The sequence below is a fragment of the Condylostylus longicornis genome, unplaced genomic scaffold (assembly GCF_029603195.1).
Source record: "Condylostylus longicornis isolate FDR11 unplaced genomic scaffold, ASM2960319v2 ptg000044l, whole genome shotgun sequence".
NCBI classification, from domain to species: Eukaryota; Metazoa; Arthropoda; class Insecta; order Diptera; family Dolichopodidae; genus Condylostylus; species Condylostylus longicornis.
Window position 1 is genome coordinate 4856172 of NW_026578013.1, and position 24640 is coordinate 4880811.

The 24640-nt window shown below is 24.0% G+C and overlaps 2 protein-coding genes across 5 annotated transcripts in view; one reads left to right on the forward strand and one right to left on the reverse strand.

Annotated features, from left to right (window-relative positions):
- Window positions 1-384: 384 nt before the first annotated feature.
- LOC129610192 (histone-lysine N-methyltransferase ash1) lies at window positions 385-9329 on the reverse strand. 3 transcript variants are annotated; one of them, XM_055522634.1, is made up of 11 exons: window positions 9176-9329; window positions 8230-8322; window positions 7991-8079; window positions 7180-7438; window positions 5099-7112; window positions 3041-5040; window positions 2778-2957; window positions 2482-2704; window positions 1239-2416; window positions 938-1060; window positions 385-883 (listed from the first exon to the last, which is right to left on the reverse strand). In XM_055522634.1, the coding sequence occupies exons 2-11, from the start codon at window positions 8284-8286 to the stop codon at window positions 710-712; spliced, it is 6297 nt and encodes a 2098-aa protein (XP_055378609.1). In that variant the 5' UTR covers window positions 8287-8322; window positions 9176-9329; the 3' UTR covers window positions 385-709. The 3 variants fall into 3 exon arrangements, with proteins under 3 accessions (XP_055378609.1, XP_055378612.1, XP_055378610.1); XM_055522637.1 differs by lacking the exons at window positions 7991-8079; window positions 8230-8322 and having other exon boundaries at window positions 386-883; XM_055522635.1 differs by lacking the exons at window positions 7991-8079; window positions 9176-9329 and having other exon boundaries at window positions 386-883; window positions 8230-8364.
- A 1650-nt stretch (window positions 9330-10979) lies between these two features.
- LOC129610237 (calcium-binding mitochondrial carrier protein SCaMC-3) overlaps window positions 10980-24640 on the forward strand; it is a 54906-nt gene continuing 41245 nt past the window's right edge. The window contains exons 1-4 of one of the 2 annotated variants that reach the window (XM_055522722.1): window positions 10980-12059; window positions 17515-17641; window positions 17727-17814; window positions 18013-18124. In XM_055522722.1, coding sequence (XP_055378697.1) covers window positions 11826-12059; window positions 17515-17641; window positions 17727-17814; window positions 18013-18124 — 561 coding nt within the window. In that variant the 5' untranslated portion in view covers window positions 10980-11825. Of the gene's footprint in view, window positions 12060-17514; window positions 17642-17726; window positions 17815-18012; window positions 18125-22197; window positions 22349-24640 lie in introns of those variants that run through there. The other variant, XM_055522724.1, reaches the window with a different exon arrangement.

The window sequence follows — 24640 nt, forward strand, 5'->3', positions numbered from 1 at the left end:
TGAGATGCGCAATATGAAAATTTTCTTCTCGCTCCAAAATTACATTATACAAACCCACTGATAGTCAGTACTGATAGTACTTTTCTTCTCATTTGGCACAGTGATAGTACTTTTCTTCTCATTTGGCGAATAAATAAACGCCTTTAATTTAATATGTTAAAAATAAGTTCTCAATAATAAAGAAAATAACTACAATTCTATTATATAACATTCTATTTATATATGCATATATATTCTAATAATTCATGTAAATCGTTTACGATTCTTTAAAAATATACATCTTGTTTGTTTCTTTTTTTTTCAAATTTTGTTTTTGTTATATTCTATGAAAATAATTCTTATTTTTTGAGCATTTTTAAAATAAAATCTCAGCATATTAATTACTATATTTACATTTTTCTAATTATATACAGAATTATTATATCTTTATTTTTGGAGCTATGTATATTTAATTTTTTTAATGCTTGTTTTAAATTCAATCAATTGAATCTCTAATAACTATATAATTAAATCAATAAATTAAAAATATATAACTAAATAAATACAAATTCATTTTTGTAAATAATTTACAAGTTTTTCTTGTTTGAAAATTTTGCATAAAAAATTTAAAACAATTGAATAATCCAAGAAAAAAAGCCTAATAATAAAAAAAAATAAAGTTTCATATTAATAATAAAAAAAAAAACAATATCAAAAATAATAAAACGATTTATATGACTGCTTTTGCAGCAGCCGATGCTGATGTTAAAGTTTTTCTTTGTCTTATGCCTCTTCCGGTTAATAAATATGAAACATCAACTATAGGATCATTGGAATTGATTTGTGTTCTAAATTTTAATTTGAGTAAAACATTCTCAAGACGAGTTCGCCTTTGCGTTATTGTCTAAAAGAATAAAAATGAAAAATTTTCTTATAATTTATAAATGTTAATCATTACTTTTAAAGACAATTTTCTTCTTCTAACATGGATAAATTTCTTTTTCGGTGGTGGTGTTTCGCATGTTTCACTAACTTCATGTTTTCTCTTCTTCGGTTTTGATATTTCTTTCAAATCATGTGGCTTTAATTAAAAAAAAAATAAAATTTTGTACAAAGCTGATTACTTATCTACTATATAAAAAATATGTGTAATTATTTTATGTATAATATGTAATTAGAATTTTAAATAACAAAATTAAGTTGGGCTACAATATTCTTTAATATTCTATTTAAAAAATCAAGAAAAAAATTTCACTTACAGCATAGTTGCGGGAAACTTTTAATTTTTCTTTAAAATAACGAAAAGCATAACTTTTCGTGCATGTTATATAATTTTGTTTTACTTTTGAAAAGAATCTTGCACTTTTATCAACACGTAATTCACATATATATACGTGTTTTTCATCGGCACAATCAACTGGTCTTCCTTTACAAAATGTATTACGATCTAATACCCAGCATCGATCGATAACTAGTTCGATTGGTACAACTTCATATAGAGGAACTCTAACAACTTCGTTTGAATAAAATTTTCTAGATGGTTCATGAAATGTTTCATGTGGTCTTAAATAATGATGTCCAAATATAAAACGTTTTCCCTCATGATTTTTCCATAATCTTTCAACACGAAATATATCACATTCTGAATGATCAATTTTTCCAATTGTTTCATATGTATGTTTGTTAGTTAAATTTAAATTTGCAGTTCTTATTCCTGTTGTACTGCTTATTTCTTGACTTATTAATGAATCATTTTTATCGGAATTTTTTATCGGAATGTCTCTTAAAACATATACAGTATCGCCTTGACGTATTTGTAAATCGCCTCTTAATAATGATAAAAAATAACGATAACCTTCTTCAGTAAATTCTTCAAGCGGTATTTCTAAATTTGGTTTTCTAGGTTCGCATTTTTCACATAAATAATTTTCAATTTTAACATCAGCTTTTGTACATTCTGCATGCTGCCAAACTAAACATTGTGAACATTGTATCATAAGACCTTCATCTTTATATAAACCACATATACAACGGATTATATCTTCAGAGGTCTGTTTAAGTGATTTAGTTGGTTGCTTTTCTAGGGCAATACCATCTAATGATGATGATGATGTAGATGACGACGAGAAATTTTGTATAGAATCTTTTCTATTGGATATTTCTGCAAATTTCTTTTCAACTTCACCTTTCTTTTGATTATATAAATTTTGCAAGTTTTTTATAACTTCTATTAAATCATTTTGACTCGCATTTGCTTTTATTGAACATTCGAAAAATTGTTTAATATCCTTATCAAATAAGTCCTCATTTTTGTATATACCTTTTTCAATATTTCTTTTAATTGCTCCAAAATCTTGTATATGTTTTTTACTTGGTGACAGTTTTTTCCTTCTTGAATTTGAAAATATTTTTATGATAAATGGTTTACCGTCAACATCTGAAAGTCCAAGAAATCAATAATAAATATTTCCTTAATAAAATCAAAATTTTAATTTTTAAAACCTTTTAGAGTTTCCATTGTTTCACAAATTTCTTTTAATACCACAGCTATTTTTGCCATTTTTTCGATTTCAGGATCGTGAGCTGCTTGTGTTAAGCCTCGTGTTTTTATATTTCTATGAGTTTTTAAAGCAGATATTTGCGCAGCTAAGGACGAGGGAGTCAGTGGTCTTGTTGATATGTCTTGCGATACCGTGCTTGTCTGCTTTTCTTTTAATTTTCTTGTCTGTAATAATATTGAATTTATAGAATATATAGTTATTGTAATTTTTTGGCCAAAACAAATAAAATTGTTCTACCTTTTCTAAATTTCTCAACAAAAATAGGTGACAGTACCGAACAACCTTTTTTTCCTTATCTGTTAAGGGTTGAAAATTTTGCACAGCGACTTCTTTACTTATAAGATTTACTACATTTTTAACTGCTTTTCTTTTTCGTTTTCTTAAATGCTTTGGCAAAACTGGTTGCATTTCCAATGACTACGGAAATATGAAATCAATAAAAAATGAAAATTATTGCGGGCACATTTCTACATAAAATAACTTAAAATATGACAACTAACCTTTTGTTCTATTTTTATTCTTTGGGATTTTCCACCTATAACTCCTCTACATTGTGGGGTTTCACATCTGCATGGTTGGCCCTCGGACGGATTAAATAAAGAAAAATTATAATCATATGTTAATTCTTCTCCAGATTCTATATTTCTTGATGCAAATAATGCCATTCTAGGTAATCCATTTACAGACCATTTTTGCATCTCACAGTTTGGTGAACAGGAGTGATTAACAAATCTTCCGTCACTTCCCATTCGATGTCCATCAATAACCAGACCTCCATCAAGATGTAAACAATAGTGATGTGTATCATTTATATATAAAGTTGCCATCCTTTCCTTAAATTCTTTTTCAGTTACAACTTCACCAACATATTCCATTATATAAGTTCCTTTCTTTATAGGTAAATTTGTTCTTACGCCCCAACCTTTATTAGCGGTCATGAATCGCTCAGTTCCTGGAGCTACGTCATGCCTCTGAATTTTTTGATTATGACACTTATCTTTACAGGGACATGTAGATGGAAAACATTCCGTATACACCATCCTATTTAGACAGTCGTCCCCACAAGCAGATTCCATTTTACAATTGCAAGACTGATGATCTGTATTTAAGGGTCTAACAACATCAGATGCATATATATTTGTACGAATTTTCCTGTAATTCCAACTTGGAACACTTACACGTTTTGAAAGTTTCGAATTTTTATATTCTAACCATATATCGTGCGGTAAATAAAAATCCTGTATAGAGCGCCGAAAAAATTTTTCACAATATGGAGGAGGTGGAAGAAGATTATTATTTTCAGTTTCAAATTCCTGTTCCGCTTCTGAGTTCTCATTTAATTTACCCATTATACTATTTTTACGAGACTTCGTTGTCTTAAAGTAGTCTGAAAACAATCCTGCAACCAAATATGCCTTTTTCAATGATTTTCCTTTTCTTAAGCTACTATTTGACTGTGATTCAGATTCAGCGGCACTCTCATTATCAGACAAATCTTGATTCTTTTTAATCGGCAAGGGTTCATGCTCTAAATATTCTTTACATTTTTCCTCATTTGTTTTCGTTTTGGTTTGCAGCTTGCTTTCATTTGACTTTTTCGAAATATCTACTTTTTTTTGTTTTGAACTGTTTGAAGTTGTATTATCTATAGACTCTTTGCTTCTTTTATTTTTTGCTTTTACTTTTTTCTCAGTTCCATCATTGTTTTTACTCTCTGTTTCCATTGAAACTGTTAAAATTTTCGGTTTTCTGCCCCTAGGTTTACCTTTTGGTTTTTGGGAGATTGGCTGTAAAGTAAAATTTTGTTCAGTTATATTATTTTTAAACAACTTGCTTTCTTTTTTCAATTTCTTTTTTTCCAGCTTCTCAATAGTTTTTTTGATGTTTTCAAGTTTCGCTATCTTTTTCTTTTTTTTTGGTTCTTTTTCAATTTTCTCCTTTTCTTTTGGCAAATGAGATTCTAAAAGACTTTTTTCATGTTCATCAGGATTAAAATCTAGTATTTCTATATTTTCATCATTTTGAAAATTTTTATTTAAAATCTTTTTCTTTCGAACAGTAGGAAATCCTGTTCTGTTGATTTTTTTGCGCTTCCTACGTTTCAGTAATAAATCTGCCCCAGTTTTGTTTAATAATTTTTCGACAACACATTCTTTTGTTTTATGTAAATCATACAGATTTTTATTTAGAGGTGAGTCAATATCAGACTTTTCCATGATACTATTTACGTGTATCTTCGTTGCCGGGATCTGAATTTCTAAATCAATTGTTGGTTCAAATACTCCGGGTGGTGGATAATTGTAAGTTTTGCTTTCAATTTTATCTTTAGATTTTTGAACCAAACTTTCGGTTTTTAACTTTTTCTTTGAATTACATGGATCTACAATATTGTTATTGTTTTTTATATGAATTGATTTGTTTATAGCTTCATCCTTATTCTCAACTGATTTCAAAAGATTTTTCTCGTGATCCACATATCTGCCAGATGAATCTTCTTTAGCTACAAATAAAAATTAATTAAACAAAAAGTCCTATTACAAAAGAAAGAAATATCTTACTCTTATTTGAATTTGCATCTAATAAGTGACGAGTTTTTGTTGGCAAAGCCTCTACATTTATTTTTACATTATTGTTTGCTGAAATGATTGTATCCTTATTATTATTTTCAAAATCGGGTTGCAAATTCTTTCCGTCGGTTTTTTCACGGGATGCTAATAAATAGTGTCTTTTTTTGAGGGGTAACTTGTGTTCATCAGGACTAGAACTAATTGCTTTCTTATGCCTTCTTTTTATTAAAGTAGCGCTATTGTGATGGGTTTCAATATTTTCACTAATTTTTCTTTTTTTTATATTCTTTTTAAACAATGATTTACTATGCAAATTCTTTTCTGATTTCTCATCTAATTTATTATGTTTAATTGGTTTTTCTTTAAATTCTTTTGATTCTTTAGAATCTTTAGATGATTTATCACAATGAATATGGCATGATTTTGGGAAAGATTCAATCAAAATTTCTATTTCTGCACTAAGTTTAGGATCAATGACTATATTGGAGGATTTATTGAAATACTTATTTCGTCTTTTACGATATTTTTTACAACGAGAATACCCCGAATAACAGCTACTGCGAATACTAACACCAGAGGATCTTCTTGATCTAACATACCGTGGAAATAAATCTAGTTCTTGCTTATCATCATTATATAATGTATCATTTAATTTACTTGTACTTTCATTTATTTTAGTATTAAAAATGTCGTAATTGCTATCAGTTTCATTTACAATTTCAGAAAAGGCACTGGTTATATTTGGAGTTCTAGAACCATCAAGATTTCTACTACTGCAATAATATTCTCCAGTTCTTACAAAACGGTTAATTTCTCCATATTTTTTGGAAGAATCTATTGGTCGCTTGCATACTGATTCTCTACTACTACCTTCACTACTTTGGCCTAAAGTTAATCCAGCAAGTTGTAATATGTCTTGATCATTTATATTACTCATAGATTTCGCATGTTTATTAGATAAATTAATGTTGAGATATTTACGTTTTCTATGAATTTTACGCATCTTTCTCGAACATCTATAATCACAACTTTTAGCTCTGCTAGCACAGGTTTTACTGCTATAATGACTTTTGCAACTAACATCACTTTTATATCCAGAATAATTTCGACTACAATAATTAGCACAATCGCTCACATAACCACCTTTCGCAGCTAAAACTTTACTGCATACCGTACTGCCACCATCGCTTTTATATCCGCTTAGTGAAGGCCTTCTGAATTTAGAATTAGCATCTATTTTTCTCCAAATTGGATCTAAATTTTCATGCGCTTTCTTTTGTGACTTCGTTTGTTTATTTTGACTTGCTTTCTTTTTATTTCTTGGTGGATAAAGCGTTCTTTCATTTGCATATATTTGTTTATCCAACTCTGAAATGTCTAATTTAGGTTTCGGGGTTGCTAATATGCTACTTGTTAAGCTATCGCTTTGACTATCTGGTTTTGAAATGGTAGAAAATTTGCTAGTTTCATCTGCATTTAGAGCTTTAATAAGATTCGGTGAACTATAGCTTACGTTATCAGAACTAATAGGTAAATTTGTAGGCACGGAATTATTTGTACGCTTTGGTCTTCCTCTTTTTTTTCTTGATATTGTACTAGAATCCTGAGCTAATTTTTCATCAGAATTATCTCTCTTGCAACAGACAAGTGGAGATGATTGACTACTTTTAGATTCACCAATTTCCTCCCTAAATGAACTACCTAACATTTGAGTTTTTTCCATAAAATCTTGTAACAGTGATGATGTGTATTGTTGCTGGGGAGGAAATGTATTATTGTCGGTATCTGATTCACTAGCATTTGCATTGACACGACGTATAGCCTCATTAACCAGTTCAGGGAGCTCGTTATCGCTCGAAGAAATGCAACCAGAATTTAGGGCATCACTCAATTGCAAATGTGATTTATCTGTGCAATGTACCACAAAATCGGTTTTAGATTCATTCTTTTTATTTTTGAAAATTTTTTCTTTGTCATGAAATTCTAAACTATGCTTTTTCAGATCCTAAAATTAAAATGTACTTATTAAAATAAATTACTTAAAATTTTCCAAATGTGTAGGACATATTTACCTTATCCTTTTTTTTCTTTAATTTCACTTTCTTCTTGTTTTTTGTTATTTTGATATCTACACTATCTTCGAAATCAGTTGGACTGCACAATGAGCAGCATGAGCTTGAATAAGACGACATTTTCCTTTTTTTTTTATGTTTTTGCTTGTCTGTTGACGATATTTTATTATTTATAGTATTATTATTATCAGACAAATTATTATTAGTAATATTCTTCCGTACTGCTGATATTTTCATTCGAAGTCCACCATTATCAGATCTAAAATATAAGGGATTCTTTAAAAATAAAAAAAAAACAAATTTGCAATAACTAAAAAACAAACATTTAGTTTCAAATACTTGACGCAAAAGAAAAATTATAAAAAAATACAAAACTAAAGCTATAAGAATAATGGAAGCAATAATAAGAAAATAAATAAATACTTAATTGTACATATATATATGTATATTTAATAAAATGTATAATTTTGAACCATTAAGGAAGCTAAATAATAAATTTTTTTAAAAGTTGTAAAAAAATTTACTTAATTTAGATGTATTTTGGTCTAAAAGATTTAAAACAGAATTAAAGAGTTCTTAAATAATTAAGCTTAATTTCAATTATATCATATTTAGCAGATATTCAGAAAATATTAATGGAGCGATAGTTATATTTAAATATTGTTATTAGTAATTTCTGATATAATAAACTAGAACAAATCCAGTAAGTGCACACTTTTATTTAAACAAAAAAGTGATGTTATAATATGTAATACACAATGAATTTTTTAATGAAAAATTTACAGCAGCTATAATTTGTTTCATTCATTACCTTAACACGCTAAATTGTGGGTAATCATTGCTGCATCGATTCGTTTTTTTTAAATTCACTGTTGAAATATTTGAAGATGTATCGGAGCCCTAAAAATTAAGAGAAAATAAACAGAAAAAAAAAAACAAAATCAAAAGAAAACAAATGTTCAAATAAAACTTAATTGACCAACAATTTATAATAAAACCTAATAGAACGTAAAAGTTTACCAAAAATTTATATGAAATTGAAAAACTTACCTCAGCGTTTACGCCATCTACTTTTTCATCCATAAGTGTATCATTTGAATTTTTCATTTTTTTTGGAAATATTTGATCATATCAATTATAAGCCTTAAAAAATATTTTTACAACATTAGCAAAAAAAATTAAGTAGGTACATAGGTATGTGTTTTGTCATAACAAAGAAATATTAATATAAAAAAAACTATATTTATTTTCATATGTATATGGGTAGCTATGAAATTTGTATATGGGTCAACGTCTAAATATTAATATGGAAATAAATTTTAACATTTTCATTTTTTTAATACTAGTATGTAATATCATTAAAATTCATTATAGTTCGATTTATTTTTATGCTTATTATTTACTGTTATACCCTTATTAATTACTTTCACTAGAATAAAATCAATCAAGATTTGAACACAAAGTAAATATACAAATTATGTACCTTAATAAAAAAAACATACTATAATTAATACCAAAAAAATATAAGGTCGCTATGTTAAAAGTCAACTACTCAAACGAAACTAATAAAATTTCTTTAATGAAAATTTATAATGCATTTTTAAGCAAAAAAAAACAAAAAATAATTTATACTTAAAAGTATTTTTCATATAAAATAGGCAATATGTATTCTTTAGAGCAAATAATGGCATATATTATATTTTTTATATACATATTATGCAAACTGATTTTTATATATTTAAGTAGGTAATTAACATAAAAAACTAAAACAACCATATTTCTGCTCCTCACATATAATTGATGTTTGATTAAAATTTATTACATTACAATTAAATATTAAAAGTTTTTATTGAAAATATTTTGAAATTTTCAAGAATGTTTTTATTTTGTTTGCCCTACATTTGGATGGATAGTAAAAATTTTCATAACAAAAACTAAAATGGCGCGGCGTTGTCAACGAATTAAAAAAAACGCTAATAGTTTTCTATTTTTATACCTTTAAAAATTTTTTACACCATCCCAGTTTACATTTATTTTATTAATAAAGATTTATATTTTATTAAAAAGCTAATAATGCAATAATAAATTATCTTATCATATGAAAAACTTTTAAATTAAATTTTTTTTTACGAAATAACCAACAAACAGCAACACAGTCAAATTTAATACACAAAAAAAAGCAGTTGTCATTTTTTAAGTATAGCTAGCAACTAAAACATACTGTGTGACATTTATATATAAAAATTGTTAGGGTTGAAATATTTTCCTACAATGTATACCTACTTATTATTAAGGAAAATAAGTCGTACATAACTCCAAAAAAATTATATATAAAGAATAACCTAATTAAATTTTGATTATTAACAATGCCTTTTTGTCAATTTGTCTATTAAGCATTCTCAACCATATTAAAAAAAATATTTATTTAATTGGCATAAGCCAGCAGACTAATTTTGAAAAGTGACTTAATTTGAAAAATAACAACGTTAACTCCATTATTTAAAAAATCAAAAATAATCTTCTCTCATATGCAAGTTTTCTTCATTATATTCATTGAAAAAAAGTCGCAAGAAAATATATTAGGTCATGTTATAAAAAATTAAAATATATATGTACATCTATATAAATGTACATTAATTAATAATTTATAAGAAACTTTAATGCATATTCAAAAAAAAAATAATTATAAAATACAATGCTCACAAGAGTAAAGAATATATCAAAATTAAAATCATTTAACAAAACAATTTAATTAATATATTTTGCTGAAAAAAAACCCTTTCAGATGATTGATTATATAAATATATATATAATTATTAATTCTGTTAAGTTGAGTTATTAACTTTGTTATCAAGAGTTCGATATTTTTGTTGTTTATTTTATATAAAAATATGAGATTTTGACATTCCCTTTTTTTTTTAACTTAGATGTTAAATCTGATCAGATTTAGAATAATCTAATTAGAATTATGTAATCTAAGTAGCAAAACGAAAACGACCTTATTTCGTCATTAAAAATTTTTTCAAATTTGAAGTGTCGAACTAAATATGTATGAGCTTAGTGAAATTTTTCAATTTTTCAGCATGTTAAGCGCGCTCTGAGCATATCTGAGCACTTTGAATCTGTTATGATGTAAAAAACTAAAGTTTCCTTTGATGCTTTTTTCTCTCTATCAAAAGTTGAATCAAAATGAGCTCAGATGCTCTGAGCATGTCTGACAAATTTGAATCTGCTCTGATGTAAAAAACTAAAGTTTCCTTTGGCCTAAGTATAAGCTCTTTTCTCTCTATCAAAAGTTGAATCAAAATATATTTATGTAACTTCAAGATAAAAATAGAAAAGAGTAATTTTCTGCGGTAAAATTTCAGAATTCATATAGAGAGTACGCGTATTTAAATGAGCAAATCGTCTGCCGTTGCTGTTCACCACTTTGGTTATGTTTTCACAATCAATGTGGAAATTCATTCAAAAAGCCAATTTTATTATTAGTGTACAAAATTTATTATTACAATTACGTACATTCTTATCTGAAATCTATCAAATGACACTTAAAATTGATCCATTTTCATTTTATTGCTCAAATTGTGTATCCAAGTTTTTTTTTTTGGAATAATATGTTATCTTTTTTATACGCGATTATTCTTTTACGTCTGCAATGTTGCTGAATGAGCTTATAAAAGAATGTCAAATTTGACATTATATTGATTATAGTACGAACACTGCAAGTGTCAAAAGTATTGTGCAAATTTCGCAAAATACATCTTTATTTTACAGTTTTACAGTTAGTTAACAATTAGCAGGCGCGCACATAATTTTATTGTAGTGAGGCTGAAAATAAAAATTAAAATAGTAGTAAAAGAAAATTTGATATTAAAATATTATTTATATAGCTAAATAATTTGAAATTATAATTATTTAAGATTTATCTGTGATTACCGAATATTGTTCATAAAAATTTGCTTTAAGTTTGGCTGTCATATATTAAAAAAAAAACAAATTCTTAATTTGTGTGTTTCGTGGAATTCAGATTTTTTCAATGGGTTTAAAGAGCGATTGCCTACCTTGAAAATATTTTTCTTAAGTTCGAAAATATTAAAACAAAAGAAAATTTAAATAAACTGTTTTATTTTTATAATACAAATCAATCGTGTTAGCTTGAATTATATTTCATATAAAAAACATATACTGGAAAAACGTGTAAAAATCTATAAATACTTTTTTCCGCGTCTCCTCCAATATTGAAAAAAAAGGAAATTTGTTTTCTCTCGTTTTTTTTTAGTTTTTCGTTTTAACTTAAGGCCTCAATAAATTGGCCAGGCATTATAATGTTTAATAAATTATCCTAGTTATTAATAAATTTAAGTGGAAATTTTAAATTTATATTGAAACTATATACTTAGTATAAATACATAAATGTATTCATTTTTAATTATAACCTGATTGTGCAATTGTTTTCCTTAAAATTTGTAGATTTCACATTAAGAAAAGCAAATTTCGTTAATAAGAACTACTCGTATTAAAAAAACTTGCAGAAAAAGCAGAAATAAAAAGTATACACAAAATATTTTTTATTTTAAAGTAAATTTTAATAAAAAAAGAGGTTATAAACTGTTTATACATAAGAAAAAATAAGAAATCCATTTAGAATGGTTAATCAACAACAGACTGCCAAAATCTTAGATAAATTCCAAGATACAAATATACAACAAACATCTAATAGTGGAAATGATTTGTCAGCTGAAGAGAAAATAGTACAAGAAGATTTAGAGCGTTTGGAGAAACTTTTTAAAACTTTGGATCGAGATGGAAAGGGTAAAATTGATATACATGATTTATCAGCTGCTTTAAAAGAATTTGGATTGTCTTCTAAATATGCCGAGGTAAGTCTATATTTGGTAATGAATTACACACACTTATTTTTTTTTATCTAGATCGGTACATACATATGCAATAAATATAGTATATACAGAAAGTTTTTCTATATATGTATGTATACTATTTCCGTATTTTACGTTTATATTGTGTGTAGTCTTAGGTCAACACAATTTTCGTTGTGGCTGAAATTTGAAAGAAGAAAAATGTTTTAAAACTTTTCTTCTAATAGGAATAGTTTCTACTTTTAAGAGAAGTGAATTTTTTAATTAATGGTGAGGTCATACATGAGTCATGAAACATACATATACCTATCAATCCTAAACATTGTATTTTAAATAAGCACCCCGTTAGTCTTTTTGCTTTTTTTTGTATTTTCTTATAAAAGTATGCATAATACATACTTTATAATGTAGTAAAGCAAATTAAACTTAATGCAAATATTGGAAAGGCACACGTGTGGGTTATTTTATTTACATATTAAATTAATATTCCAAAAATATTCACTTTTTTATAAATAGAAAATTTGGTATGCAAGGTGCTTGCCTTTTAATAATGAGTTACCTACCTAATTTTTTAACGTTGTTTTTTTTATTTAATTAATATAAAATGTATGTATATAAGTAGGTATTATAAATACTATAAATTACATTTATATACACAACTCATTAAGCCTGAATATATCCCCAGCTATGTACCTACACACACTACTTAGAATAGGTACCTAGTAAGAAAATTTCTAAAGAAATTTTGTTTACAAGAGTTAAAACTTACAATATGATCCATCACACTTGTTACCATATAAAGTTGCAAGTTATCTTCCATTTTTTTCAAATGCTATTTAAAGAAATTAAAAGAAACTTCATAGTTTGAACACCTTTCTTTTACCTGTTCTCGACTTTCATCTGGTAGGAGATGGTAAGCTATCTAGGAGAAGATTGATTTTTAATATAAAAAAAGTTTATATTCCAAAATAACTTACTGAAATATGAAATATTCACCAGCACTTTCTAAAAGTGTTACGAAATATTATTAAATAATATTGTGCTTTTTGTGTATAACTTCAAATTTTAAAATTGATTTGATACAAAAAATTACAAAACATTTGAATAATATTATATTCACATTATGTGATACGTTTTTGAAAATAAAAAGTATTATTTTGCTTGGTATAAACAGACTCAGAGATAAAAAGCAAACTAAAATTTTTTATTTTCCTTGTAATCTTTAGAATTTGAACGGTCGCACAACAATGGTGTTGTACTCTAGGTATAGATGCTCGGAGCCTTTGTCTACTCATATACTCTAATTAGTACTCACACATTCGTAATGATAAAGATATAATGGTTTTACCTGGTAGTTATACATTAATTTACATTACTGAAATTTTACATGAATATAATGGCATTCAGAAAGAATAATGTTTTCTAAAAAAAGTTACTTTCATTCAAATATTTCAGATTTGAAATATTAAAATTAGCTTTGTTAATAAAAAAATAAACAAAATATGTAGGTAAACACAATTTATATGTATAACAAAACTTAGCTCATATTTATGCTAGGGTATTTTTTTTTTTAATAGATGTATTTTGGACTTAGAAACGTTTTAAAATTAGATTATGTCTGTTAAAAAATAAAAAAATTAGATAAGATAACCAAGAAGGAAAAAAAATTTATCAATTAGTTTATAAGTATAATATAAATGAACTATTTGTACGTGTACTAGCCCAAAATTGATGTTGGTAAATTTCAAATTAAGATCTAATTATTCTAAATCTAATAAAGGGCTGTATTTTTGGTTAACAGTCAGAAAAGTTGTTGTTTTCTGGTTTTCATAATAATATTTTCCATCCATTTATAGATAAATAATTTTGATCATAATTAAATAATTATATTCCAAGTATTTGATATACTCGTAGGTACCTATATTTAGGTCAAAAATTAAAGATCAATTAAATTAAAATTTTTTTAAACGAAAGGTATTTATTTTTTAATACAAAAAAAGAAAATAGAAATTGTTAAGGTGTACTGAAGTTTAATCATAACCGTTAAATGAAAATCTAAAATTTCAGTCCAACTGGAGTACGCAGTTCACTGGTTATTCACATAATAATAGTATCTATTTACTAAACAATCTTACTTAATAACAAAACATTGATCAGAGGTATATTAGTTGCATTTTATAAGTAATTAATTATTTTATTTTATATTTATGTATTTATATTTCGGGTTTTTTGTGTATATTAAACAGTTTTGGTTCTGAAAATTGAAATTGGAGAAATTCAAATTATGCGGGTTGTCGTTCATGCACGCTGCATTGAAAATTCTAAATTAGTACTTAAATTTCTAAATCGCAGCGTTAGACAGTATGCAAAAATTTCAACTTAGCTTTTTATGTGTACGCAGTCTGGAAATTCTGAAACTTCCAAATAATCAGTCGTGACATAAATGAGATTCTTATGAAAATTAAAATGTTGAAAATTTAAAGCTGACGCGGCAGCGAAAATATGCAAATTAGATGTCGCATTGCATTTCTGACATTTCGTTATTAAGTATGGAATGAATTTCTGAACGCACTTTATGTAATAAAGTGGAGTAACTTCTGAACGATCTGTGCCTTCATTGTATGCAGTGTACAATTTTCGAACGTACTACAAGTTAAAAATATTTTAGAATCGAATTAACGGAATCCGCCTATAATTAGTAATACAGAATTTTACAGTGAATATATTTCTTGTTTTCTCTCATGTATGTATAATACTTTCCTATAGATATTAGGTTATGTTAGGTTGACGCAGCTACCGCAAGGTGCACATAGATATTAGTTTTTAAGGTATTATTCAATATCATAGGTATTAGTCCTAAAGTTTCTGCTTAGTATAAAATAAATATAAATGATTGCATGATTTTGTGTAATTTCATATTTTTATGCAACTAAGCAGTAAGTTGTTAAATATATTTGAAAAAATTGCTAATATTAATCGTTTATGCTGCGTTTATCTTACTTGAAAAATAAAAATGAAAAATAGCTTAAATAGCATAAAATTAAATATTATTTAATATTTAATTTATTCTTTCTTATCTTGTCGGGTTGTACTTAAAAATTTAATATCCATTTTATAATTTTTTACATACACATTTTTAATTTTTAAAAATAATAAAAACCGGCATAATAAAAATGAGAAAATTTTTTTTTTCTATGTCGCATTATCGATTTTTACGCATGAAAAGTTGAAAAAAGTTTCATTTCTCTATTCCCCATTGTTTTTAATTTTTTCAAGGCGATTCAAAATTTTTATATGAATTTTATATTTAGCGTTTTTCTTTTTAATATAAATATTTTAAATAAAATAGCACATGAATAAATTTAGAAATTATTAACGAAATTTTGAAATTTTATTTAATTTTTGAATAATTCCTCTGGAACAGTGTTATTTAAAAAAAAATAATTAAATAAAATGATAGTGTGACTAGATAACTAGGCAATTGATTTTGAAAATAATAATTCACGGTATGTACTTTAATTGTGTAGACCTATTGAAGTCAGTCATATTACTTTAGTTTTTTAATTTGCGCCTAGGTTGTATTTACTATTAATTAAACTGATTTTTTTTATTTTTGTTTTCATACCATTTTAAAAAATAATGTGCAACGTTGCAAATTGATCCCTCTTGGGGAAAGCATTTATTTTGTACAAAGTCCACAATAGTATATTGATGAAAAAAACAATTTTAGTAAATACTTAAGAAAATTCGTGTTACTTGTATTTTGCTTAAATTGTTCCTTCTCTTTAAAATTATTCTTATTTACCTATATTACTAATTATTATTCTTGTAATCGGTGTGGGTATTTTATAGATTGCTTGCTCATTTGCATTATTTTGAGTTATGTACTTAATTGTGAGCAAGTACATGTATTCGGCTGTATTATTTTTAAACTTATAATAATTTTTTTTAAAACATTCTTTTTAAAAAATGTTTAGAAAAAATATTTTCATAAAAAAATACAAAAAGCAATTGTATAAATTGCATGAATATTCTATACTTATACAAAATTGTTTTTTTTTTTCTAGCCATATGGAAATTTGCAAAATACAAAGTTTTTGTAAATACGAAATTTTTTTTCTTTTCTGTTATGTTTGGTACTCGTATAAACTTTTTATACTTACTTTGAGGCTTTTGCTTTTGTGCTAATAATTTTTTTTATTATATTTCTGTCTGAATAAATTTACATTTCTTTATTTGTTTGTCTTAAATTGTTTATTTAATACATTTAAAAATTGAAATTTTTTGAATTTATATTTTGAAAATGTGAAATAAATGCAGATTTTTTATAAGATTAAAATATGTTTAAAGGGTTTAAAAAACATATGCGCTTGTGTTAAACGCCCTTGATATAATATTATTGAATAGAAATGTGAATAAAATATATAAAAAAAAATCTCTTTTAGATTTTTATTTAGAATATTATTTAAGTGATAGGTTAAAATTTTCGGAAAATTATTGCATTAAGAAAATATAACAAAAAATTCATTAAATAATCAATTACAGGAATTTTGTTACAAGTAGCTGAAGTAATCAAATAAAATATTAAACGAAAATATATTGTAATTGAATCTATTTATTCATTTAAAGACATTTACTCTGCAACATACTTTAAAATTTCCTAATAAGAATGCTATATAATATTCAGTGTTTTGATATGAATGTCAATACAAATTAATTTTAATGTTCTTTAAAAAAGGCTAAACTCAGCAATAAAGAGTTTTACTTCTTTTAATTCTGATAAGCTCAGTGATTGAGATTTGAATTTTCTTTTTCAAAAATTCAATCGAATTATTTATTCAAATCGAATTTCAAACACATGTATGTATATCGACTTTAACACAACTAATAAAATTTTTCATTTGTGAAAAAAAATTCCTTAATAATTTGCCGTAATTTATTTTAATTAAATTAACATTTCTTAAAAGGGACCATTCAGATTTTTTAATGAATAATAAATTTTTATAAAATATACTTACATATGTACAATATTTGCCATTTTAATATTTCTCAATTATTTAAGTAGGACATTATGTAAAAAATGTTAAAAAATAGATGTCAAACTATCTAAATTTTGCCAACATTAATTATCATATACTTATGTACATATATATAAATATATATAATTTTACACCTGATAGAAAAATTATTCTTGAGGTTAAAAAATATTTGCAATAAAATTCTTAAGTATTTGAGCCAAATATTTTTTTTTGTAATAATTAAATTACAACAATCTGGCCACTGAACGGAACATCAAAATACTTAGATAATTAAAGATTTTGTAAAAAATATTTAAATGAATGAAATTATAATTATTTTTTATTTTATAATACAATAATGAACAAATTACATGATAATAATTTTAATTAGTTGTAAAATATATTTTATTAATTTATTTTATTTTTATTTTAATTTTCAGACATTCTTACAAATGTCAGATAGTGATGAAAGTGGTGATGTTGGTTTGGCTGAATTCATACATTATGTTCGTGAACATGAAAAGAATCTTAGATTACAGTTTTCTCACCTGGACAAAAATAGAGATGGTAAGATACAATTTTTTTTTTATTTCTTTTCAGCTGCACTAAGTATTTTTTATTTTAAATTAATTACATATTTTAATAATTTCAGGTAAAGTTGATTTGGATGAGTTAATAGAGGCATTTAAAGATTTAGGAATTGAAATGGATCAGAATGAAGCAACTAAATTGCTTCAAAGGTAAATAATTTATAGAGACACACAAATATAAATTTATATAAATTTCAAAATTAATTTTTAATTAAAATAAGTTAATTGTGTGTATTAACATTATTTGGAATAAGTTAAAGAAATTTTTTTTATAGTTTTCCTTGCTTTCCGATACCTATATTATAAAATACTTTTATTGAAACTTACCTTAAAATATTTTCTTTGTAGAATGGATCAAGATGGTAGTCTTAATATTAGCTATGATGAATGGAGAGATTTTTTATTATTGGCACCATCAACTGATATTCATAGTCTTATAAAATTTTGGCGGCATTCTACTGTAAGTACTTAAAATAATTTCCATTATGATATAATCAAATTTTAATTGGGCGGCTATCTGAAGTATTTTCCTATTTTTTAAATGAATACATTAATTAATTAAATACATAATATTATATTTTAGATATTAGTTTTATATTATTATCTATAACGTGTGCTGAAATATGTTTTTTAAGGCTTGATGTGTCATTAAAAAAAAAAATAATGTAATTCATAAGTACAAGAAATTTTTCTTTCTGTAGACAAAATTATTTATTTTTAAAATTATAATACATTATTTCAAATCCTATCAGATAGTTGTGCAGTTATTTAAGATATATTTTTGGAGTATTCCTAACAATTTTATTAAACTTAAACTTAATTTTTAAATTATTTTTTTATTTTTAATATTTTCTTTTTCTTTATTTTCTTTTTCATCATACTTATAAACTTCTATTTTATTTTTTGAAAATGTAATAAATTCAAAATGAAATATACATACATTATAAAACAAAAAACAAAAATGAAAGCATATAGTAGATTTCAAATTATGAGTAACAGAGGAAGTTATAAAGGTATAGTAAAATGTAAACTTTAAGTAAAATAGTTAATTTGTTTAGGCAGTTAGCAATTAGTTTTGTTGGGAAAATGGCAAAATAAAAAGGAAACATTTCTCTTTTTAAATAAATAATTTTGATTATGTGTATAACATTACATTCGATATTAATGTTTATTAAAAATTTAGCGTTACTTTTTATAACTTTGAAATAGTACCTGTCAATTACTAGTACCGAAAAATAAATATTGAAAAACTTCTCTGTAAATATATAATAATTTCCAAAGATACTTTTCATTACGTCTGCTATGGTCTAGCTTACACTGGATGATAATTTGCAAATTTTAGCACAATTATCAATTATATAGAATTAATTAATAGTAGAAATCTATAGATAGTAGAACTAAGTTAAAACTAAAAATTAAAATGGGAAAAAATAATAATATCGTTAGTGTTCTGTTAGTATTGTGTCAATCAGTTACTAAAGAGTTGATCAGTTCAAATTTGTAAATTTTCAAAAAATTTGTCTTGTTTACAGTAAGTGTAATTATATATAATAACTACTATTTAGCTTTTTTATTTCGTTTAGAGTTCTAGTTCACATAATGGTTGTATTAAAAACATTTTTCAAATACATAGGGTTTAATGACCCTAACTTACCATAATTTTTATTATTTTCAATAAATTTTTAAATTATAAAGAAAAAAAAACAATTAAATATTTAGTATTTGTTAGGCTTTTCTTTCCAAAAAATTATAAATTGAAATCAAGTTATTTCAACTAAATTGGAAATTTCAAATAAGAATAATAATGAAATTCTAGAAAGTTATTGTTTATTTGTTTTTAAGTTTTGTATTGTACACTTTCAATTTGCTAGAAATTAAAATTTTTTAATAATTGTATTTTAGTACTTGCAATATTATTTTTATAATTGCAATGTATTAATATTTGTAATGTAGAATTATTTTAATAATTTATTAATAGTGACGACACCTGTAAATCTAATTTGGGTTTGAAAATATCTGGAAGTTCGAAGTGTATAGAAAACATATTTATTTTAATAGTGAATTAATATTTTTGCAAGTGATTTATTTATTGATTTTTATGAGAAAAAATTTATTAGAAATTTTACATTTATGTATGAAATTTTTAAAGTGTTTGTATCGTAGAACTCTTTTTACTTTTTTTGTTTATGAAATTGATATCAAAATTGTGAACGCTCTATTTTCTGAAATTTTAGCATATAAGGTTCATGTACCTTAAAAAAAATTAATAAAATTAAAATTTTGTTTTAATTTCAATATCGTTTTTTATGAGTAGGAAATACCACAAGATTTTTCTTAAGTACAATTTATAATTTACTTGAATGTACCTTTTTAAATAATATTTTTAAATTTCCTAAATTCCTCCCATTACTTTTATTAAGTAATAAAAAGAAAAGTTTTACTAAATATTTTAGGTAATATTTTTCATAAAGAGTTGAACAATTGAAAATATTTCCCAATATCCACCATAAATTTTTTGTTTATTAAAAAATTACTAAAAACTTTGTTTTTAGATATGTAATCGTATACGGTTTATTAAAAAAAAAAATAAACAAAAATCATATATAAAATATATAAATACATAATCAAAATTATTGCTAGTGCTTTAAGAAAATATTTTATTTGTCAAAAGTTTACTAAAAATAAAGTCTAGAAAAAAAATTATTTACACAACAAAAAAAAAAAAGCACATGCCTTGATTCAAAGTTAAAATATTCATTATAAATATTTGTTCTTTCAATCATTTAAAATTTCGTCATCATATTTCTCATTATACATAAACAAATCTATACAAAAAAAAAAAACAAAATGGAAAAAATGTTAAATTAGATGTCCGCCTAAATTTATGCAATTTTTAAAATTCTATTGCATTTTGTTGAATGTAAGAATCTTCTGAAAAGTATAATATGTACATGCACATTATCATTGCACTTAAAAACATTTAACAATTTAAAAATAGTAAAATAATTTACTTTTTGTGTTTTAATAGCATTATGGCTGTCTGAAAATTTTGATTTTTTTAATGAATGTTTAGTATTTTATGGAGAAAGTGTTTATAATATGTCTTGTGTTATTGAAAATTCGAATGAATATTTCAATCACTAATAATTATTCTGGTTGATATTTTGACAACTTTTTCTTAAAATTACATTAATAAATCAAAAATAATATATATGTACAATCATATAACAGATTTTGTATTTCGTTCTTCCTGAAAATTATTGTGTTTACAATTTTTTTTAAATTAATTTAAAATTAAATTATTAATTGCCTGAATTTAAATGAATTTCATTTATTTAATTAAAAAAATAATATTGATATTCAATGAAATATGATTTTATTATGACTCTGTTTTAAAATTGAACGAATTAGCCTAAAATTATGCTATATTTGATCATTTTTAATATTAGAAAATTAGAAAATATAAAAAAAACTTTGTAAAGACATTTTTACATTATTCTTTTATGTACTTACATTTTTATTATATACATATACACTTAATTTTTATAAATACTTAAAGGTATCTAATATAATATAATAGTTATGAACATGCGCTGTTTATTTATTTAAATTTTATTAAACAAAAACAGCAATAAAATTGAATAATTTAAATTCAAGTTCATGATTCACATTCGCGTTCATTTATAATAAGCATCTACAATATAGTATTATGCTATTACATATGTTTTTATAAACTTTGTTAAATACACAATTTTTTGTGTTATACTTTAGAATTTTATATGTGAATATAAAATTCTCGCATTTTTCTTGAAAAATATTAATAATTTTTAATTACATATGTAGGTAGTATATCTTTAGCAAAATGTTTAAGTATCTAAGTATGAATTGTATTTATGTTGAGGATTACTTGTATATTATCGTATATAATGGGTTTCTTTTGAAAGCATGAAAAAAAAAACAAAAATGAAAACTATATTTACTTTCTTTATTATCACTTTTAAATAAAATTATCTAATTTTAAATGCTATTATTTGCATTTTATCATTTATTATTAAAGTTTCTGTAATTAATAGAAATAATAGTTATATTTTTTTTATAAGACCATAAATTTTATTTTTTCCCAAGTAATTGCAGTCAGAAATTGCAATTGAACTGCATCGGATGTGTGATTATTACACATTTTTTACATTTTTTATAAATATATATTTTTTATAACTGGAAAAACAATTAGAATTATTCTTACTTATAAAAAATAATAACATTAATTTACGTAATATATGTTATGTAAAAGGGGTTTAAAATATTATATAAAGAAGTTTGTATAAATAATATACATACGAGTATTTTAGCATATTAATAAATTAGTGAGCATACTATATAATTAAAAACTAGTTGAAAAAATCGTGTGAAAATATTTTTCTATATATTTTTCTATTTGGAATATTTCCATGTACAATACATATATATTTATATAAATAATAGTTTGATTTTATTAAGTAAACACGGACATTGTTCATATTTTCACAACATTTTGATTTATAATATCAAAAAGTATGTTTTGAATATATTACAAAATCTGAATAGTTCAAAATTTTCTTCGTTCAGCTGAAAAAAAAAATTATAGAACAAGGAAATAAAAATGCATTTTACATTAAATTTGAGATTTTTATTTAAAAAAGAGGAAGTGAGTATTTATAGATTAATTAATTATTTAAAATAATTAAAATTCATTTAAATTTCACATTAAATGTGCATATATTTTCATTTAATAATGTAAAATTAAGTGTCATACATTGTTTTATGTGTACGTGATTTTCATATAATTATATATACATATATTTTTTATTAATTATAGAAATTGTAATATTGTTAAAGTACTTGTGATTAATCTATGGGAAATTAAATTTTATAACAAAAATGCATAGATTAGGCTTTTAAAAATGTATTTTTCGAGATAACAATAATATTTAAGTTTTCAAGTGTGGTGAATATATGTATGTTGAATAAAAATTTAAAAGTTATAATAAATTAATATAATTTATGAGATTTTAATCGTTGTCTCGTTAATCTAATAGATATGAAAGCGATAAATTTTAAAATGTTCATTCAAATTTTGCTTATTTTTTATTTAACTTTCAATAAAAATTGTTCTTCTTTTAATTTTGTGTAACTTGTAGTTTTAATAAAGTATTCTCAATATTTTTGATAAGAAAATCGTATAATTTCTTATTTTAGCTAAGTAGAGACAAAAATGAATACATAAAAAAAATAAAAAGCAATATTTGTAATAATTTATAAGTGTTTTGAAAATGTGCGAGAAACAGAAGAGAACATTTGAAATTATCTAATATTATAATTATCTAATAAGTATTATTGAAATTATCTAATATCTAATATTATTTGAATATTTGAAATATGAAAGAATCTGGTAGAAAGTGCTCCAGGAATTTTGAAGCTAAAAATTAACTTCCTATTCAATAGTTAAAAAAAAATTTAAAAATTCAAAATTTATATTTTAAGAGTTTTTGGAATTTGGTTTTAATCTTTAAATTAAAGTTTAGATGTTAATTTTTTTTTTAAATATTTAAATTTATTTGTAAGACATTTTGTGTTAAACTTATATTTGTGTTTGAGTTTGTAATAAAATTATAAATATTGCCACTCATTTCATCCAGATAGATCCATTAGATACAATATGAAAATGCGTTTTGGTTTTGTAATACACTTAGTTTAGGTTTATAATTTTTTTATGCCACAAATTAATTTAAAATTCAAAAATTATGTAGGTTTTGAACATATTTACATTGTATTTGTTTCATTTTGTGAAAAATATTGATTTTGATTTTTTTTCAGTGTTTTATTTTTAAAATTATAATATGTTATATTTCTTTTGTTAAATTTAAACTCTTATTCACATAAATACTTAGTCTTTGTTTATTTTTAGAATTATTTCTAGTTTTAAAATAAACACTATTTGATAATATTTTGTATGTATGTATGTAAGTACTTATTTAACGTTAGTTTTTTACATTTTTCTTTCGATTCCTCCACAAAAAAAAATTATAAAAAAACCAGTAAAATAATCTTCGATCGATAAATTTTGCAGCATTGTTGTTTAAAATTTCTAAGGAAATGCGATTGCAAAAAAAAAGATAGCTTTTTATAGCCTAGTGCTAAGTCTATTTGATAACAAAATTAATTATTGCAAGTAATTAAATTAGGGATTATATAATTTTTGATCGAATAATGATTGTTACCTTAGTTAAAAGGTGACTAACTGACTTTAACCTTGAACTAATAAAGTATTAATTACTAAAATCGCCGGCAAACTATTGTGGGTCATGGGAAAATAATATGTAATGTGTGAGTATGAGTATGGGCCAATCGAGTTCCTTATATTATCTTAGTAGGTTACCAAGACGAAATGACCAACTGACTTTGTTGATTTTTTGTGCTAGAATGATTAATATTTGCATGATTTTGTAGTTGAATGGGCCGGATGCTGCCCATGGAACGCACTTTGCCAATGGCTGGAGTACTATATTTCTATTATTGTAAGAATAAGCATACTATTGTAAGAAGTTAAGTATCTCTTTTTAATGTTCTTAATTTCGATTAAAAAAAATATTCACTCTTGTTTTAAATTAACATTCATTGAACTATTAAATTTCGAATAAAATAAAAATTTTTTTTTAAAATTCATGTTATTTTATTTTTTTATTGTTACAAATTGGTATGTGGCTTTCACGTCATAAAAAGATTTGGTTTTTTCTTTGAAAAATTTAACGTCATTAATATATAACCTAGGTTATAGGATTAGAATATTTAAATAATCTAAGTAGGAAATTATGATTGACGACATATTAAAACTCGAAATTTGTTAAATCAAAAAACCGGTTATGTTCATTTATTTTTCTTTATTTAAACACCATTGCTCTGGTTTTTTATGTAAATATTTTTTTTACCTCACTCAAGT

Bases quoted from the DNA above. Each gene is read 5' to 3' on its own strand.
- LOC129610192 (XM_055522634.1), bottom strand. From the start codon at position 8,286: ATGAAAAATTCAAATGATACACTTATGGATGAAAAAGTAGATGGCGTA. The intron at 7,113-7,179 runs GTAAATATGTCC...TTTTAATTTTAG, and splicing joins TAAAGAAAAAAAAGGATAAG to GATCTGAAAAAGCATAGTTT. The intron at 2,417-2,481 runs GTTTTAAAAATT...TTGGACTTTCAG, and splicing joins AACAATGGAAACTCTAAAAG to ATGTTGACGGTAAACCATTT.